This window comes from Pithys albifrons, chromosome 10 (genome assembly GCF_047495875.1).
Source record: "Pithys albifrons albifrons isolate INPA30051 chromosome 10, PitAlb_v1, whole genome shotgun sequence".
In the NCBI taxonomy this organism is placed as follows: Eukaryota; Metazoa; Chordata; class Aves; order Passeriformes; family Thamnophilidae; genus Pithys; species Pithys albifrons.
The window spans coordinates 31,691,671-31,712,224 of record NC_092467.1 but is presented as its reverse complement, the minus strand read 5'-3'; the positions used below and the strand labels follow the sequence as shown (position 1 = coordinate 31,712,224).

General features: G+C 44.7%; 1 protein-coding gene across 1 annotated transcript in view; it reads left to right on the top strand.

Annotated features, from left to right (window-relative positions):
* The first annotated feature begins 13 nt into the window (after positions 1 to 13).
* ITGB3BP (integrin subunit beta 3 binding protein) overlaps positions 14 to 20,554 on the top strand; it is a 23,497-nt gene continuing 2,956 nt past the window's right edge. The window contains exons 1-8 of the mRNA XM_071565238.1: positions 14 to 61; positions 6,319 to 6,361; positions 8,726 to 8,864; positions 10,695 to 10,773; positions 12,466 to 12,544; positions 13,254 to 13,362; positions 15,589 to 15,648; positions 18,047 to 18,079. Of these exons, the coding sequence (XP_071421339.1) occupies positions 57 to 61; positions 6,319 to 6,361; positions 8,726 to 8,864; positions 10,695 to 10,773; positions 12,466 to 12,544; positions 13,254 to 13,362; positions 15,589 to 15,648; positions 18,047 to 18,079 (547 nt within the window). The 5' untranslated portion in view covers positions 14 to 56. The remainder of the gene's footprint in view (positions 62 to 6,318; positions 6,362 to 8,725; positions 8,865 to 10,694; positions 10,774 to 12,465; positions 12,545 to 13,253; positions 13,363 to 15,588; positions 15,649 to 18,046; positions 18,080 to 20,554) is intronic.

The following is a 20,554-nucleotide window of genomic DNA, read 5'->3' as shown; positions in this document are numbered from 1 at the left end:
GGTGCCATTTCCCGCTGGGCGGGAACGCCGAGGAAGGAGGCAGGAGCGGCCGCGACATGTCGTGGGTATCGGGGGACACTGCCCTCTCCTCCCATCTCCCTCCGCTCCCTTTCGCTCCCCTTTCCTCCCTTTCGCTCCCTTTTCTTCCCCTTCGCTCCCCTCTCCTCCCCTCCGCTCCCCTTTCCCTCCTGTCTCCCCTCCTGTCCCCTCCGCTGTCCCCTCCCGCTTCCCCGGGCCCTTCCTGAGGGGAAAGGCGCTCCGAGGGTCGGCCTGGAGGGCGGAGGAGCGGCCGGGAGAGGGTGGGATTTGTTTCCAGAGGAAAACAGGCACCGGGAATGGCTGCGGTGGCGGCTCCCGGCAGGGCCGCGCTCGGGCGGGAGATGCTGCTGTGGGTGGTGTTTATGTATTGTGTATTTCTGTATTTGTGTGCTCCGTATTTCTGAATTCTGTGTTTCTGAGTTTGTATTTCTGAAGGGGGCGGGGTGGCCCTTCCCAGGGCTGCCCAGCCACAGGAAAAGGAGCAATGGCCTTAAACTAAAACAAAAGGAGTTTCACCTCAGCACGGGCATAGATTTCCTCACGGTGAGGATGGCAGAGCTCTGGAGCTGCCCAGGAGGGCAGGGAGTCTTCCTGTGTGGAGACATCCCAACCCATCTGGATGTGCTCCTGTGTCACCTGCTCCAGGTGCCCCTGCCCTGGCAGGGGGTTGGATGGGGGACTTCCAGAGGGCCCTTCCAGCTCTGTGTCCCATATCTCTGCCCTTCCAGCCCTTCCAACTCTGGATCCCATCTCTCTGCCCTTCCAGCCCTGCATCCCATATCTCTGCCCTTCCAGCCCTGCATCCCATATCTCTGCCCTTCTAGTCCTCCCAGCTCTGGATCCCATCTCTCTGCCCTTCCAGCTCTGGATCCCATATCTCTGCCCTTCCAGCCCTTCCAGCCCTGGATCCCATCTCTCTGCCCTCCCAGATCTGGATCCCATATCTCTGCCCTTCCAGCACTTCCAGCCCTGGATCCCATCTCTCTGCCCTCCCAGATCTGGATCCCATATCTCTGCCCTTCCAGCACTTCCAGCCCTGGATCCCATCTCTCTGCCCTCCCAGATCTGGATCCCATATCTCTGCCCTTCCAGCTCTGGATCCCATCTCTCTGCCCTACCAGCCCTGACAGCTCTGTGATCCCATATCTCTGCCCTTCCAGCCCTGGATCCCATATCTCTGCCCTTCCAGCCCTGCATCCCAGCCCTTCCAGCCCTGGATCCCATATCTCTGCTCTTCCATCTCTGTGATCCCTTTCTGCCTTTCCAACCCTGTATCCCATATATCTGCCCTAACAGCTCTGATTCCATAAGGGATAACACTGGTTGGGAGAGGGACCAGAGAAAGGATCTCAGGATGGGTCAGGCTGGAAGGGACCCCAGTGTGTTGTCTGGTCCCCCTCCCTGCTCCAGGGCCATCCCAGAGCACGTGGCACAGGATGGTGTCCTGGCTCTGGAATATCTCCAGTGAGGAGACTCCACACCTCTCTGGTCTCTGCTCAGTGCTGGGTCACTGCACAGCAAAGAAGTTCTTCCTCATGTCCAAGTGGAATTTCCTGGACATCAATTCCTGCCCATTCCTCTTGTCCCATTGCAGGGCACCCCTGAGCAGAACCTGGGCCATCCTCTGGCACCTTCCCTGAAGGGTTTGGCAAACAGCAGGTTTTAATAGGAATTTCTGGAAATGTGGCTTTAATGGAGTTCACTGGCAAGGTTCTTCACTCTGTTGCTGCAGGAAAATGGGATCAGAATCCATTTAGGAGACCAGGGATGCAAAGGATGTGGATACAAAGATGGGGGTGCAAAAGGGTGTAGCAGCACTTACTGACTGATTTAATATTTATAAAATGATTCAATAGGATTTGATACAGTTACAAATTATGACTAAGTTATAGATCCACACACGCACACACAGGAGCAGAGTTGTGGGAAAGAATTCCAGGCCTGTGGAGATCAGGTCATGACATCCACATGTCTGTTTTCCATCGGGCTGTTTCCTTTCATGGTGTCTCCAGTGGGGTTAAATCCTGCTCAGATTTCTCCAGTTCTTTGCAGTTTATCAAGGACTGGTCGTGGTGCTGCTCTTGTGCATCTCTGCTCATCATGAGCTTCTGAAGGTCAATCCAGAAAGTGTGAGGAGCATATTCCCAACTCCAAGGGCAGGAAAGACCCCTGATCCCTCTATATAGGCTTGGGAATTTATCCCAGTTTACAGCTCCTTATGGATTTCAAAGATACGCGTTAGATCTGCCAGAGTTTCCAACCTCTGCCAGTCCTGGATATGGAATTTGTAGGAGTCATGGCAGGATACAAAGGCAACTTAACAAAACACAAACTTTGATTTTTTTTTGGTGTTTGTCAGCTTCTCATTGCTCACACACCTTTAAGCTGAACAAGGAACTGATCCTTTATTCTTCCAGCTTTTCCAACTGGTCCTTTATTCTTCCAGCTTTTCCAATGAATCAGACATTTTTGCTGGCAGGTTTGAAGATGCAGCAATATGTGAATAGCAGAGAGGTGCTTTCTTTTGTTCCCAGCAGAGCAGGACCTGAAGAGGAAGGACACTGAAATGGCCTCAAAGTGCACTGCAATACCCTCTAGGGCATTTTTAATGAAATAATATGATCAAATCCTCATTCCCTGTGGTTTTCTCTGCATTAACTTGGACATGACTGTTGCTGTTGCATTCATTCATAAATTATAAATGAAGGAAATTCTTTAACCTGATAAATATTATGGGCAAAATAATCCTTGCTGGTTGTACAGCTGGTGGGAACCTGTGCCATTGTGGTTAAGAAAATAAATTAAGTCTTGTCAGGCTTCCAATTCACAAGGAGGAGACTCGGATTGAGTTGTTAAACACTGTTATTGTGCCTCATCTTTCTGCCTCCTTTCCTTCCTCACACTCTGACTTTTGGTTCCACACTGGAGTCAAAGTGAGGCCTTTCCAGCCACAAAAAAGATAAACCAAACTAAAGCTGCTGCTCTTCGTGTTGTTCCATAAAATACTTCAGGAATTTTGTTTGGTTCATTTGGTTCCACATTGGAGTCAAAGTGAGGCCTTTCCAGCTCTATCCAAAAGATAAACCAAACTAAAGCTGCTGCTCTTCGTGTTGTTCCATAAAATACTTCAGGAATTTTGTTTGGTTCATTTGGTTCCACATTGGAGTCAAAGTGAGGCCTTTCCAGCTCTATCCAAAAGATAAACCAAACTAAAGCTGCTGCTCTTCGTGTTGTTCCATAAAATACTTCAGGAATTTTGTTTGGTTCATTTGGTTCCACACTGGAGCCAAAGTGAGGCCTTTCCAGCCACAAAAGAGATAAACCAAACTAAAGCTGCTGCTCTTTGTGTTGTTCCCTAAAATACTTTAGGATTTTTGTTTGGCTCATTTGGTTCCACATTGGAGCCAAAGTGAGGCCTTTCCAGCCTTATACAAAAGATAAACCAAACTAAAGCTGCTGCTCTTTTTTGTTTTTCCCTAAAATACTTCAGGAATTTTGTTTGGTTCATTTGGTTCCACACTGTGTTCAAAGTGAGGCCTTTCCAGCCCTATAAAAAAGATAAACCAAACTAAAGCTGCTGCTCTTCGTGTTGTTCCATAAAATACTTCAGGAATTTTCTTGGCACATATTGGTTGTCCATCTTTTGGGAGATCTGAGGGAAAAGTTTGGCCAGCAGGGTTTTCATGCTGGGAGTTGGGATGATTTTTGTTTCAGGGGTCCCAGCCAGGGAGCCCAAATTTTAAATTATTTTGATTTAACTTCTCACATTATGGCCTTGGAAAGACAATCCTTAAGGCACAGCCACAACCAACCCAGGCTGCTGGGCAGGATGGAGTGGGAGATGCAAGGGAAGGTTGACTGAAGCTAAAATTGTGTCTTCCAAGATAATCTTCCAGCTCTGAAGTGCTTGGAATGAGGCTCCATCTTTGCCTCCATAATGTGGGGAGCTTGCAGGGGGTTTACAGGCCAGCAGAGAGAGATTTGAGCTGCTCTTCCTTGTCCACAGTATTTGACAGACTTCAAAGAACATCCTCTTTGATCAGTCCACAACTTCCCCCCCAAGAAATTTCCTCGGTGTTTATAATTTAGTGGGATTTTCATGGAGTTTCTCATTATTCACAGACTATTCTGAGTTGGAAGGGACCCACAAGGATCATCGAGTCCAACTCTTAAGTCAATGGCCCACATAGGGGATTGAATTCATGACCTTGGCATTATTACAACCAAGTTTTAACCAACTGAGCTAATCTCACTTGTTTATTCCTCATCCTTCAGCTGTGCTGAGTCCAGACCTGCTTTACTTTGGCCTTCAGTGCTCAACCCTCCCTCACCACCAGCCTTGGCACAACATGCTGTGGCCCCAGAGCATCCTGCCATTAATAAACCAGAGTATTTCTCTGCTGCCAAGGGCTGGGAGGTGGGATGGAGTTGGGATTCCTTGAGCAGTGTGGGTGTCTCTGTAAAAAGGAAATACATTGTAAAGAATCCCATCAAACTGTTGGAGCCTGGAGAGCCCTTTGGCCAGAATTTCACAGGGGACTTTAATTTTAATGTCACCTCTTCCCTGGGCTTTCTTAAGGTAGAACATTCCCTTCCCATTTTATAATTGGATAGTTGTAAAACAGTTTCCATGCAAGACCCTTTCCTGAGGTGCTTATCAAAGCTGTGTTCCCACTCCTGTTTCCTTTAATTTACAGGTTTGAAATAGTAGCATAAATTTAAAAAGGATATATTTGGAATGAGATCATCTCAATTCCTTACAAGGCAGAACGTTCTTTTCCAAGATGAAAACTGAGCTAAGTTCTTGAAATATGATGTATATTCCAAATCTTGTTTAATTCAATTTAATATATACATTTCTTGGGGACTGTTCTTCCAAAGATTTTTTGTTCCTTGTTGTTTTATATCGTGATTTAGACCAAGATTTAGGAACGTGCTTAAAAAGTTTCAGTTGTCTCTGGGAAAAATAGTCTTAATTTATGTTGACCTTTCTTTCCTTTGAGCATTTAGCCTGCATTCAATAAAATTTTGATGACTGCTCTTTAGAAGACAGCTGTACCATATAAAGTATTATAAATATTCAGCTTTCCCCTTGCAGTGTTGCCATTAACAGCTGGGCATCCAGTTCAGCAGAGCAGACTCTGCAGAGAGAGCTTGGCACGTTCCTGAGGCAGGAGAGGGGAGAAGAGGAGAGGAGAGAAGAGTTTCTTATGGTTTGGGGACCTGTAAAGACATTGAGCATCTGTTCCCCAGCTCAGGCAGAGTCTGGCAGCACTGAATCATCTTTAGAGCTAAAATGATGGCAAAAACTACTTTTTTCACCTTGGCTGTACCTGTGTTTTTAATGGCTTTGTGGCATTAATTGGACTAATGGCAGAGTCATTTCAAGCCTTGCTCAGAGGTATGTAAAGGAAAATGGTTCTGGGGGTGGTTGGTGTTGGAGTCCTGGGGGAAAAGCAAATATTCAGGGTGGTTTCTGCTCAGTGTCTTGGGGTTTGTCTCTGAAAATGAAATGGAAAATCAGGTTTTCTTAGGGAAACACTTCTCAGTATTTTAATCAGTTAATGTATTTCCTTTAGGTGGCATTTGTTTTCTTATCTAAATGTGAAGCACTAAAAAGGAAACTGTCTTTAAAAATATCAATTGCAGTACTCAGTATTTTAGTCAGTTAATATATTTACTTTAAGTGGCACTTGTTTTTTTATATAAATGGGAAACTCTAAAAAGGAAACTGTCTTTATAAATTGTAGTACTCAGTATTTGAATGAGTTAATATATTTACTTTAGGTGGCACTTGTTTTCTTATAAATGTGAAGCACTAAAAATTAAACTGTCTTTAAAAATATCAATTGTAGTCCTCAGTATTTTAATCAGTTAATATATTTAAGTGGCATTTGTTTTCTTATATAAATGTGAAACAGTAAAAAGGAAACTGTCTTCAAAAATATCAATTGTAGTATTCAGTATTTTAATCAGTTAATATATTTAAGTGGCATTTTTTATATAAATGTGAAAAACAGGAAACTGTCTTTATAAATTGTAGTGCTCAGTATTTTAATCAGTTAATATATTTAAGTGGCATTTTTTTATATAAATGTGAAAAACAGGAAACTGTCTTTATAAATTGTAGTACTCAGTATTTTAATCAGTTAATATATTTACTTTAGTAAATGTGAAAAACAGGAAAAAGTCTTCAAAAATCTCAATTATTGGTGTTACTTCCAGAAATCTTTGTGTCTACATGGCCATAAAACTTGTCCATATTTTCTTCTCTTGCAGAGTTAAGAGAGCACTAAAGTTGGACAGTGTTAAAAAAAATAATGTAAGTATTTTTTTTAAGAGAGCATTAAAGTTGGACACTGTTAAAAAAAATAATCTATTTTTTTTAAGAGAGCATTAAAGTTGGACACTGTTAAAAAAAATAATCTAAGTATTTTTTTTGTGTGTGGAACTGTCAGGGCTTTGTCTCTGTATATTTATTTGTGTGTGCAAAAATCTGTGTGTATATGAACATGCTGCTTGATTTTAGCTGCATTCATATTGTTGTTACTGATTAGATGTTGTCCAGGAAAATCCTAAGGCACAAAATTACTGCTGGCAAATATTAGTATAAAATTTATAGTATTCCATTTGTCTCAGAACTGCCTGGTGTCAAGCAATGAACATCTGCATGAATCACTTGAAAAATATGCATATTGTTATTGCCATCACTATTTACCCAAGAGCTGAATGAGTTCAGATCCTTGGTGCAAGCATTTATTAGAAATTAGCTCCATTATCCTGGGGAGCAAATGCTCTGCCATGTAATTGGACATGGAACACTGTGGAATTATGGCAGTGCTGGAATCTGCACATCCCAAACTGCAGAACTGAAATGGAAACATCAAAGGCATTTCCCTGTCAGGGCTGTAATTACCTCCCCCAGCTAATCTGGCATAATGAAACAATAAAGCACTAACACTGCCATAAATTTCACCACAGTTATCACAATGCAGATAAAATTGTCCTGGTGCTGTTGTTTTTTGTCAGGGCAGCTCCAGGCCCCTCCCAGTGCCAGCAGGGTGGCACATGTGCCAGTTTGTGGGCTCTCCTGCCACAGCAGTTGGGAGCGTGGCAGGGAAAATTTGGGGACAAGGACAGGGAGCAATGGCTGGTCAGCAACTGAGCTCCAGATAAATCCCCACCTCTGTGTCCTTGTGAAGAGCTTTGCTCAAAGGCAGCACAGATTTGGAGGCCTCACTCAGAGAAATTCACAATTTTAAATTATTTTCTAGTTTGTTTTTTTTTTAATTTAAACAAAATGTTACAAAATACTAAAAACAATCATTAGCAATTTAATCAGCAGCTTAAATGTGCCCTTAGCCAGCTTGTTCTGCTCAGAATGAGCTGTGCCTGCAGTTTGGCTTCTGTTTCCTGGGCTGTGGGGTGAGTGATCCAGCTGAAATTCCATGGAATTCCCTCTCTGCCCTAAAGCAGAAGAACCCAAAGGAGTTACTCAGGTTCTCCTGCAGCAAAAAGCTTTGACAAAAGCCCTTCTGAGTGATGCAAACTTGTAGTGATGGGGATTTACACTGAATTTTGGTTCATGCAATGCTGTAATTACATCTCAAAGATTTAAAGTGTGACATCATTAAATAACTTCATAGAAGGTGGGGAGGAACAGAAAGTTTGGGTGAAGTGTCTGTCCCACCTTTGCTGTTTCTGCAGTTCATTCCCTGTTTTTCAGGAGTCCTTCATTCCCCCTCCTGGTCAAAATACCCATTAATTAACCAGATCAGGAATTAGTGGGGTTAGATTTGGGAATGTCATTAAAAACTTGCATAAATAAATGTTGTTCTTGGAGGTACAAGAGGGAGTTTTATCCATGCCCAGGAATGAGGTGGCTGCTGTTCAAGCAGGGAGAATATCCTGACACTGAGAGCAAACTGGAGATGCTCCCTGTTACAGAAGAGACTTTTTGGCTTGTAAATCCCTAAACTGGCACTGAAACTTGAATTAATATTTCATTTAAAGATCACTTGAAACATTTCTTTAGTCTGCCTGACTGTGGCAAAGCATCAGTGACACCAGACTGAGGATCTCCATCAGTACTGATAAACAAGAGCATAAATGGTTGGTGTGAAACTGTTTGGGGGATTTGAGAATAAACCAAACAGGGGTGAGTGGGCAGCAAATTCAGTATTTTAAAATATGCTGTAAGTCCCATTACTGGTGATCAATCCCAGCACTGGCATCAGACACTGAAATCCTGAGCCAGAGACAAAATTTGGGGGTTAAGGGACTTACCTGGAGTTTTTTTAATGACCACTTGTTTAAAAATAACTATCTTTTGATACAATTAAAGTCTAAACATTGTTTCTTATGTTCATGTGTCTTAAATTGTCAGTACTGGAAGAAAAATAATACCAAGGTTTGGCTGCTTTAAAAAAAAAACAAACCAACCAACCAGGTGATTTCTAAGTCTGTGGAAAACACAGACTTTTTGTTTATGGAAAAAGGAGCTTTTCTTTTTTAGAGTCCAACTAATATTGATGAGGAGGGGAAGGGATGGAGCAGCTTGGGGGGCACAAGGTCAACCCCCCAAGGAGTACCCAAAGTTTGGGATTACTGAGCAAAAACTGGTGAATGTTCAGAGGGATTTTATCAATATTCATCTCCATGTTTTTGGTGTTTTGCTTCATCTCAGCCCCCTGATGAAACACCTCAGAAGACCAGAAAGACAAGTCTGAATTTCTACTCACCAACAACAGGAACGTGCCAGATGAGCCCATTTTCATCCCCCACGACCCACAGTGACAAAAATCCCAGGAATGCCCCAGCAAAAGGTTAGTTGGACATTCCCTCCTTCCTCCTACAGCATTTTCCTGCTTGTTGGCTGGATTTGGTGACTTATCTCCCATGGGCTGTGGCTGTTTCCTTTTTCCACTTCAAAGTTTTTTTATCTGTTGATTTTTGAAGTTTTTCATCTGTTCATTTTTGAAGTTTTTAATGTTGATTTTTAAAGCTTGAATCTTTTCAGAATTTTAGGGGTGTTTATGAAACAAATTCTGCTTTCTGTTGATCAGTATTAAAAGTGTTTGGCTTTGCCTCAGTAAAAAAAAGCCACTCTGCCATTCCTGTCCATAATTCCATTAATTCCCCTGCTTTGGGATGTTGGCAAAGTCCTTTTTGATTTTATGTCATTTTTTTGGCCATTATTTTTCATAGTGAGGCACTTCAAGGCAAATTAACATGACACTGAGTGTCATTAGCTCTCAGAAAACACGTGATTATATTTATAATTATATTATTTCCAATTCCCTTGAGGATTTATATGCACAAATCACAGCTTTTGGTGCAAACTGGGAGTGCTCCAGGGGCAGATTTTGAGTGGCCTGAGCTGCTTTTGTGGCTCTGTGGGTTGTTTGTGGTCACTCCATCCTGTACAAAGAAACCTTCCCATGAGAAGAGCTGCCAGTTCTCCTCTCCTTTCCAAAGCTTTTAAAATTAAATATAATAAAAGCAGTCACAATTTAAAATGCTGCTCTTCAGATGAGTTCTCTGCAATATCCCCACTTGTTTCTAATTAATGAACTCTTAATTTTCATAGTAGTGACACAACACGTGGCAATACACAAATGTTTAAATTACTGCAGGTTTTACAACTTTCCCAGCACCCCAACATTTGAATTAATGCCTTTTCTCTGGGGTGAAAGTGGAGAGGGGGCAAAATGTCTTGAATTAAAATGTATATTATGGTGTCAGTGGGAAAGGTGAGCGTGTCTTTCCGTGCTGATATTAAGGATGGACATGGGGGAACATTCCTGTGCCTATAAAAAGCCTGGCCACGTGGGCAGAGCTGACATTTAGGGGGATAATTACTCGGTAATGTGGCACTAACCTCCTCTTTTTGTCCTGTGTTCGCTCAGCTAGAGGGGGTGTTAGATAATTATTCAGTCACAGGTTTCAGGGTGTCCTCTTAAACCCACAAATTTCACTTCTGCTTCTGAAAAAAACACTTTTATTGTGAGTGTGGTGGTGTCCTGATAGATCCTGGGTATCACCTGGGAGGTGAGAACCAATATCCTGTTTTTCTTAACAGAAATTACTACAAAATTGCAAGTTATTACAAAATTAGTGCCATTAGCTGTGACAACTTACTGTGCTTTGTGTAAAGTGCAGAAGCAGCAAATCCCTTGTGGTGTGAACACGACTTTCTTTGCAGCAACAGCGTGGAGGATGCCTGGGCAGAGACCAAACACCTACAGAGTGCTGGAAGTTTGTAAAGTAACATTTATTTTAGGAGGAGACCCGAAGCCACCCAAGTGTGGGGTGTCCTCTGTGTCCTGGTGGTTCCCCAACTACCCCCAGTCTCACAACCTGCTCATGACACAGATTTCTACAATAACAGATGACCAAATCTTCACTAATTGCTCATCTCATCATTGTCTAACTTACTGTTATTATTTATTTTAAATGGTGATATTGATAATTAACTGGTTTAGGTCCAAATTCTACAACTGCTGAGATTTAAAATTAAATCTTTGGGGGTCTGAACCTTCAGCTGCTGCATTGGAACAGCTTAAACTTTCACAGCCCTTTGTCACTCTGAACATTCCTGAATGTTTTACAGAATATTCAAATACAAAATATCCTGTTTTATTGTTTCTTTCCAGGAGCAGAAAGAGGGAGAGAGCAGAGCAGTGCCCGGGGTGGCTCCCCCAGGACTGGGCAGTGTCCAGCAGGGCAGGATGGGTGAGTGCAGAGCTCTGCCCTGCTCTGTGGGCAGCATTTTATCTCATATTTCACACAAAATTCAATCAGAACCTTTCATCCAGTGCTTCTGATTGCACAGGGCTGGATATCCAAAGGAGCAGGTTATACAAAATCTACAATTTGAGTCTTTTCTGCCACACTCTGATTTTAAGGTCTCAATTTCCTGACAGTCCCCAGTTAGTGAAGCACTTAAATAAATGTTTCAGGCATTTCTTTTTGACCAGCAGGTAATAATTGTGACATTTACTCAACTAAATTTGAAGCTGTAGCTCTTCCTTTTGAGCTCTCAGTTTGTTTGTTGGGGCTTTTCCCTTTTAATGGAGTTCCCCCCACCACAAGCTTGAAATTCCTGCACTGTGGGACAGTTTTCTGAGTGGTGGAGCCTGACAGAATTGTTTGGGTGGCTTGTTATGGAGTGAAAAATCAAATATTCAAATTGTACCAGCAGAAAACTAAACTGATTAAGGGTCTGTGGCTCAGTAAAGACAATGGGGGTCATCAGAGTCTTCACTGACATCAAATGTTGGCCTTCAATAATTCAGGATATTTTGCAAAGATCAGCAGTTTCTGTCATGCCACTCAAACCATTTATAGACCAACTCCCACACTCAGTATTTACAGGAACTTCCAAACACTTGATTTTTACAGGTGGAAAGTGTTTTGTCCAATACACTGATATTATTATTTTATTTTCCCATTTCCATGCTGTGGCTCTGTTCCTAAATTTGTTTTTTTTATAAGGTTGATTCTCCCTTCTGTGAAAGCAAAAGGGAACAGATGATTTGATTGACATCTTTAAATGGTTCAGAAAGAAAATACCCCAAACTGTCATGGCAGGATTTTTTTAATGCATATTCAGTGCAAATCCTGAGCTCCTGTCCTTAAAATAAAGATATCTGGATTTAGGGGTTCCTGTCCTTAAAATTAGGATATCTTTGGATTTGGGCTTCCAGTCCTTAAAATTAAGATATCTGGATTTAGGGTTCCTGCCATTAAAATTAGGATATCTTTGGATTTGTGGTTCCAGTCCTTAAAATTAGGATATCTTTGGATTTGGGCTTCCTGTCCTTAAAATTAGGATGTCTTTGGATTTGGGCTTCCTGTCCTTAAAATTAGGATATCTTTGGATTTGGGCTTCCAGTCCTTAAAATTAGGATATCTTTGGATTTGGGCTTCCAGTCCTTAAAATTAGGATATCTTTGGATTTGGGCTTCCAGTCCTTAAAATTAAGATATCTGGATTTAGGGTTCCTGCCGTTAAAATTAGGATATCTTTGGATTTGTGGTTCCAGTCCTTAAAATTAAGATATCTGGATTTAGGGGTTCCTGTCCTTAAAATTAAGATATCTGGATTTAGGGGTTCCTGTCCTTAAAATTAGGATATCTTTGGATTTGGGCTTCCAGTCCTTAAAATTAGGATATCTTTGGATTTGGGCTTCCAGTCCTTAAAATTAGAATATCTGTTTTTTGGGGTTCCTGTCCTTAAAATGAGGATGTCAGGATTCTTGTCAGAGTGGATATAAATCCCAAGCACAGGCAGGTTGTGTTTGGTGTTTGTTCACAGTCTGTTTCCACCTGACTCATCCTCATTCCATTGGGAAGAAACTCTGGGAACTTGCAAACATGGAATTTCAGTGAGTGGTTGGATTTGTTTTACCTCTTTTATTTCCAGGTTCCTGGAACTGCAGTTCCAAGTGAAGAGTTCCTTGCCCAGAATTCTGAAAATCAGAGCAAACCTCACCAGTCTCCAGGTGTGTCTGGCACTGATTTATTGGTTTATCTGCCTTTAATTGGGGATTGGAAATTAAAAGTCAAAATTTTTTTGCAAAATTGGGAGTTTTAAGGAAAGGGGAAGCAAACAAAAGGCAGGTTTGACTTGGAAATCCAGAGAATGTCAAAAACCCTCAAAACTTACTAATCTTTTTTAAACTGAGAGTTGCTTTTCCAAGTCCACCACTTTTAATTTGTGCCACTGCTCATTTTGTACACAAATAAAAACATGAGTGGCTCTTAACTCTTATTCACAACTTGAAATATGAATTACCACTGCATAGATTTTTGTGTCCTTGGAGGTTAAATATCCCTTTGTGTTGAACTGTTGAATTCACCACTGATGTATCATCATTTAATAGTCTAATACATGTCAAAATGCCAATGGCTGCTGTTTTATTCACATTCTGTTTCCTGAATAAATGTAGCAGAATGTTCTTTGCTGTCTGTTGACAGCTGAGAAATAATTGAGTGCACTCAGAGTGCTGCACTGATTCATTTCATGTGGCTTTATTTACCAAAAAAATATGGATTATTCTAATTTATTTGCAATATTTTAACTGAAATTATTATTTAGAAAAGGCAGCGTTTAGAGCTTATAAACAATTTGCCAAAAGTTCTTTAGTTTAGGTGTTTTTGGTAAGTTAACAACTAGCAGAGTTGTTAACCAGGTCCTGAATTCTCCTGCAGGCTTTGGAGGGCAGCAGAGAGCTGGGAACCATCCCGGGAGGCTCGGCCCGCCCCGCCCCGCTCGCTGCGGAGCTGCGGAAATGCCAAACGCTGCGTGAGGAGCCTTTCGGTGCTTTATCCCCGTCCTGCCCCGAGCCAGCACCGCCCCAGCCCTGCGCTGCTGTGGGCGAGGGGAACGCGCTCCGAGTGCCCCAGTGCGCCCCAGTGTGCTCCACTGCATCCCAGTGTGCCCCAGTGCATCCCAGTGTGCCCCAGTGCGTCCCAGTGTGCCCCAGTGCATCCCACTGCATCCCAGTGCGTCCCAGTGCGTCCCAGTGCGTCCCCAGTGCATCCCAGTGCGCCCCACTCCATCCCAGTGTGCCCCAGTGCGTCCCAGTGTGTCCCAGTGTGCCCCAGTGCACACCAGTGCGCCCCAGTGCATCCCAGTGTGCCCCAGTGTGCCCCAGTGCATCCCAGTGTGCCCCAGTGCGTCCCAGTGCATCCCCACTGCATCCCAGTGCGCCCCAGTGCATCCCAGTGCGCCCCAGTGCGTCCCAGTGCGTCCCAGTGCATCCCAGTGCACACCAGTGCACACCAGTGCGCCCCACTGCATCCCAGTGTGCCCCAGTGCAGCCCCAGTGTGCCCCAGTACGCCCCAGTGCATCCCAGTGTGCCCCACCGCATCCCAGTGTGCCCCACCGCATCCCAGTGTGCCCCAGTGCACCCCAGAGAGACATAACAGAGGGGCAGCCCCTTGTCCTGCACCCGCAGCTCGGTGGGGAGGGAACACTTGGAAAAGCAACACCTTTTCTGATGCAAATGGGACATAATTAGTGGGTGGTTAACTGGAAGTGTTTGCACTGAGAGTGCTCTGCCCTTCTGCTCCTCTGCCCGGGAACTTGGGTTGGTTGGTCGTTGGTTCTTGCTTGTTGGGTTGTTGGTTGGTTGGTTGCCTCTCTGCAGGATTAGGCTGAGCAGAAGTTTCCAGGCTTACAAATTCTGTGTTCACAGAATCACAGAATGGATTGGGCTGGAAAAGATCTCCAAAATCATCAAGTCCAACCCTTGGTCCAACTCCAGTCCCTTTACCAGATCATGGCACTCAGTGCCATGGCCAAGCTCAGCTGAAAAACCTCCAGGGATGGGGAATCCACCCCCTCTCTGGGCAGCCCATTCCAATCCCTGAGCACTCTCTCTGCAAAGAATTTCTTCCTGATCTTCAACTTCAATTTCCCCTGGCAGAGCTTGAGCCCATCGTGCCCCCTTGTCCTATTGCTGAGTGCCTGGGAGAAGAGACCAACCCCCACCTGGCTCTAAATGATGGACATTGTTGTGTTGGGATAAGGGCCCTTCCCTCCCAGCTGTAAATGCTTTGCCAAAGGAACCCAGAGAGCTGGAGTTTTTCACTTATTTCTGTTCATTTTTAGGAAACCCTTTATCCCTCCTCCCAGTCAGGGTCTGGAGTTCATTCCTGCTGCTCTTCCTGACTGCAGGATGTGATGGGGCAGCAGAGTGGTGAGGAGAGCCTGGCATTGGGGATAACTGCAGGGGAAAATCTTATCCAGGGATAAGAGATAAAGGTCTCCCTTTCCAGGTGACTTCCATTGTTCTTGGAGACTTTCCCTGCCAACCCCAGGCAGTGCCCAGCTGAGCAGGGAGTGTGAGCCATGCCTGGCACACCCTGTGCCCACTCTCCTGCAAAGGGGAGCAGCAGTTTCCTCATGGCAGCAAAGGGGCATTTTGGCCCCAGAGATCCCCCTGTAACCTGCCAGGTGTGCAATCCCTGGCACTGCTCTGGGACAGCCACACCTGGAGCTGCTCTGGGGGCAGCAAAGCCTCAGGTGCTACACAATTGGCCCTCCCCTGTTTATTCCCACAATCCCAGCAGCTGCTGATGGTGTTGAAATCACCATTTCTTTCCTGTCTTGCATTCCAAAGCTGGTTCCCTTTTCCTTGTGCACTGTTCCCACTGTAATGCCAGAGCCTTACAAGAAGGAGGTTCCCTGCAAACAGTCTGTGTTTCCAGGCCCTGCTCTGGCCCTGAGGGGAGCTCAGGCTGCTGGCACTGCCTGGCATGGCCACACTTCTGGCAGCAAATTGGGAAAGAATCATTCTCCCTCCCACCTCTGAATCAGGAACAAAGCACCATGTCAGGAAAAATTGGGAACAACATGAGTTTTGAGGCTGTGAACAGAGTTATCTGAATTTTGACTAGTTTTTGTTAACTTTTTTGAGTACACTTATATAGGTAAGGGTTTTTTTCTTGAGATGCTTTGAAAGTGAAGGCAGCAGAGGTAACAATTCCTTTGAAATCTCTGGGGCAACATTTGCTGATTTGGGATTTATTTCTTCACAGTGACTCAAGCAGAAGAGCTGCAGCTGCTGAAAGCAAACCATGGAGAACTCCCTGCCCAGGGTAAGAAACTCCTTGAAATGTAATTCCTGTGTAACTCCTGCTTTGGTTGATTCCTTCTTAGTCCTCTCCACTTGCCACAGGTTGGGTAACATTCAGTGTATGAAAATTAAGAGAAATGTGTTTCTTCTGATGTAAATTGATTTTTTTTGCTGTTTCCATTGCATTGGGTGTTTCTCAGTGAAACTGTACGAGGAAAATTAATGTTCCTGCACTTGTGGCATGGCCAGAAATGAGTACAGTGGGGTCCTTCACACACCTTTGGTGCATCCCAGTTCCCCTGTTCCTGCTCATCCTGCTCAGTCACAAACAGCCTGGCAGCAAACCCCTTTCCCCTGGGTGTGTGGGGAGGGATTCAGGGCACTCCAGGGCTCTGGGAATTCCCAGCCATGGGTTTATCCATGACCAGGGCTGGGAACAGGTTTGAATTAGTGGCATTTGATACCAGGTGGCCATTCAGAGCAGTGGCAGGAGGGGATTCACTCAGAATTGGGGGTTTGTTATTAAAATCAACAAATTCGCTGCTGATATTCTGATATTTCTGTTCTCCTCACACACTCTGTCTGACAGCAGAGCAAAACCAGAATAGGAGCAGGGGTGGCATCTCTGCTGCTCCCACCCCACTGGTTTTGGTGGGGTCTGCTCAGGCCTGAGTTCCCTCTGCTGTGGGGAAGGAAAATTGCTCCAAGTTCTGTCCCTGGGCTCCAGGAGCTGATCTCCAAATGGGAAGGAGGGTCAGCCCTTTGGAAGGAATTGGGCTCATTTGTGCAGTCTGCTCTCCTGTTCCAGTGATCCCAGGGTGGGAATGCCACGGGCCAGGGCAGATGGAGCACTCACTGCTCCCTCTGTGCTCTTTCATGTCACCACTCACACATTTCTGCTCCCTCCTGGCTCCAAAACCCAGCCCTGACACCAAACACACCCCCAGTCTCATTGCACAAGAAACACTCTGCAAAAGTGGGGTGGAAAATACAGCTCTGAGTTTAAGGTGACCAATTTTGTTGTAGTTTCAGTGTCAGTTTTGTTTTGACACAGAATAAATCCCATTTTGCAGTCTCGTTGTAGGAGAGGCAGGGAAGTGTGTGATCAAAGCAAAGCATCTGGAGATGTTTTACTTTGCCTTGTAGTTTTGGATGTGGCTTTTTCAGAATTATTTTTAATTAGTTATGGCAAGGCTGAAAACTTATGACTGTTCAGTGGGTTGGTACGGAGGGAATGTCACATTATCATCACATGGTGAGGCATGAAATTTATTTACTTTACATAAACAACCTCCTCTTAACACAACTCCATCCAGAACATTCCTGGCTCAATGGGCAGCCTTGTGTGGAGCTCAGTTTATCATTTTGGGTGAGCAGCAGCAAAGAAGGGCAGCATTGTCTGGCCACGACTGGAATTTACAGTAAACAAAATGTTTGGGCATAGAAAATAAGCAAATTGTAAAATAACTGCCAAGAGCTGCAGTGGGTCTGTGTGTCCCAGTGCTGGGAATGGCTCTGGGGGTGGGATGGGCCTGTTTCAGAGGAAAATTTCACTCACTGGCAGGTTCCAGGGGTGAAGATTCCAAACAGGGAAGCTCCTTAAGCTGCTGGTTACAACCACGTTAATGCTCTGCTTCCCAAAGCCAGGGATATAAATCACATCCATGACTCCACCTGCTGTCCAGGTAGGAAACAAAGGGTGTCAGAGCAGAGCAAATACTTGCAGTGTTGGGGAAAACTGTTGTGGGATCAGAAATCTCTCTTGTCATGGTGTTGCTCATCCTGCCCAGCATCTCCAGGTGGTCAGTCCCTGAGTTAGTGCTGAACATTCCCAGCTCCATGCTGGGTTTAGCACAGGGGACTCTCCACTCCTGGAAGAGCAGGGATCTCTCCAGGAGGCTGGGGCAGGGTCAGCTGGGTGGGTTTGCATTCCATGCCCCTGGAAGCAAAGCTGGAGAGCCCAGGGATGAGGCAAGGCCGAGTTCCTGCTCACCCATCAGTGTTTGCAGACTGGGTGGATGCAAAGCCACGTTCCATGTCACAACTGTGACATACAGAAGCTCCTTAATAAGCAGAGCTCCTTCTCCAACCAGATAAAAAGAGCACATCCCACTATTTATCCCAGTTTGTGTCAGTCCTGGCACTAAACCCCTGGGTCTGCTCTGCTGGAGGGTTGGTGGCACTGAGGGTAAATCACATGTACAGTTTATTTTTACATCCTTCTCACATAAAGTAAAACAAATTGACTGACTTTCAGGTCTGCTTGGGTCTGTCCCTCCTCCTCCTCCTCCTCCTCCTTTAGGATCTCCTGGGGAAAAGGGGAACACTTCAGACTGCAGAGAAGGTGGATTTCACTGGCTGTAAAACCCTCACCTAAAGAACGTGTGTTTTTCTGAGCCCAGCTTTGTGTTCCCTTGCAGGGAAGAAATGTCATTGTCCCTCTGCTGGGAAAAGTAAGTCTGGGAACTGAAATGGACTGAATTTATTTAGAAACTGGAACTTCTTTCAGAGTTTGGGTCATGGTTCAGATGCACAACAGCTCTGAGAGCGACACAGATGGGGCTGGAGGAGTTTTTTCAAACAGATAATTGGGTGGGGATTTAGAGCTTGTGTTTGCAAATCCTGTTACTCAGTTCTTAGGCCAGGTTTGGTGTTTGGCCTCTCACCCCAAAGGTCTGGCCTGAGTTCATGGCCCTGCTGGTGCTGTTGGTTCTCCTGAGGGCACACCCAGCCAGGAGAGGAGTTTCCCTCTTGGCCTGGTCAGCAAAGGCTCTGAAACTAAAACAGGAATTGAATTCAGAAATCACATTTTCTGAAAAAATGCATTGTTGTTACTCACTGTCCAGATGTACCTTTTGTTCCATGAGAAATTACCCACACACATTCTCTTCCCATGGCTTGCTTCTCTCAAATCCCTTCTTCTCTCACTTCATTTTAGTTATCTTGCCAGTTTTCTTGCAGTTTTAATTAGGGCACACCCTAATTTAGGGGCAGAGCAGTGTTAATTTTTAATTGTAGTGCATCTAGTTCAGAGTATTAAGCTTAATGAAAAATGCAGGAGTTGTGGTTCTTCCAACATGCAGCAAGCCCTACATGACAATAAATACTGCTCTGTCCCATGAATATAATTATTTTAAATAAAAAAGAAAAGAAACATTAGTTTGGACTCACTTAGTAGCAATTATATGTTTAAGAGGTGTAAATAACTTGCTATCCAGACATTACAAATATCCAGGTGCTCTGTATGTGCTGATGACAACAAAATTGAAAAGAAAGACTGTAATAATTCTGACTGGTTTTCTCTGCAGAAGATATTGATTATTTGTGTGTGGTGAGAGATTTGGAAAATTCAATTAAAGGAGTTGTGCAAAGGTTTCATAAATTTCCCGGGTACGGCGTGTACACAGACATTGCTGCCTATTAAATCAATGCAGCACTTCACAATATATTTTCTTTGAAACATAAAAATAAATAACATTTAAACAGTTCTGCTTACTACAGAAACAAATTTTATTTTCTGTGAAGCATTTAGTCATGTGCTATCACTGACTCATACACATTTGCCAGCTGTAACAAATTTTATAGACGTTTTCTCCAGAGACAGAGCTCATATACTATGAATTTTTAAATGAGCAAATGGTGAAGAAGGGATGTCAGCAATATAAAAATTGATCAGTTAAAAGATAAAAGCATAAGTAAAGAGATTTGTATGGTAGTCTTAATAGGTTTTATTAAATAAAAATACTATAAAAAGACAGTAATGAATAGACTGAAGGTTTTAACTGTGCTTGAGGTGGAGAAAAATTATTCTGGCACATTTAGTAGAAGATTGGTTTTATATCACCCGACAGGTGAACATTTTTTTCTCCCTGCTTTTTAGATCTGTAAATGTTTTAGAGCAGTCAAACTTGGGGAAGAGTGGCAGGGGAAGGAGACCTGGGCAGCTCCACCTCTCTGAGTGCTGCCGGGCACTGCAGGGGCAGCTCCGGGGCATCCAGGGGCAGGGGCAGCTCTGGGGCATCCAGGGGCAGGGGCAGCTCTGGGCACTGCAGGGGCAGCTCTGGGCCATCCACCAGCAGCTCTGGGCACTGCAGGGGCAGCTCTGGGGCATCCACCAGCAGCTCTGGGGCATCCAGGGGCAGGGGCAGCTCTGGGGCATCCAGGGGCAGGGGCAGCTCTGGGCACTGCAGGGGCAGCTCTGGGGCATCCAGGGGCAGGGGCAGCTCTGGGCCATCCACCAGCAGCTCTGGGCACTGCAGGGGCAGCTCTGGGGCATTCAGGGGCAGGGAGGACTCTGCAGGGGCAGCTCTGCGGCATCCAGGGACAACTCTGGGCACTGCAGGGACTTGGGACAAGGGATGGAGGGACAGGACAAGGGGAATGCCTTCCCATTGCCAGAGGGCAGGGATAGCTGGGATATGGGGAAGGAATTCCTGGCTGGGAGGGTGGGCAGGCCCTGGCACAGGTGCCCAGAGAAGCTGTGGCTGCCCCATCCCTGGGAGTGTCCAAGGCCAGGTTGGAGCACCCTGGGACAGTGGGAGGTGTCCCTGCCATGGCAGGAGTGGCACTGGATGGGCTTTGAGGTCCCTCCCAACCCAACCCAACCCAGTGTGGGTTTCTGTGTTTGGAAGAAAAGCTGAGCTGATGATGTTTTCTGTGGGTCTGGGCAGTTGTTTTTCAGGACAGCTCAGTGTGGTGGCTCTGGCATGTTTGGGTTCTTTATGTGCTGTATTGCAGCTCATGATTAAAGGGGAATCAGATCCAGAAAGACTGAATTAGGAATTGCATTTAGCACAAGGAAACCAACTTGGATGAGATGTGTCTTTTTTCTGTTATTTGCCACACAAAACTGGACAGTTTCCTATTGTCAGTAATTGTGGTGGGTCTTTGATGACAATTTGTGTAAAAAATGGTGTTTTTCAGGAATA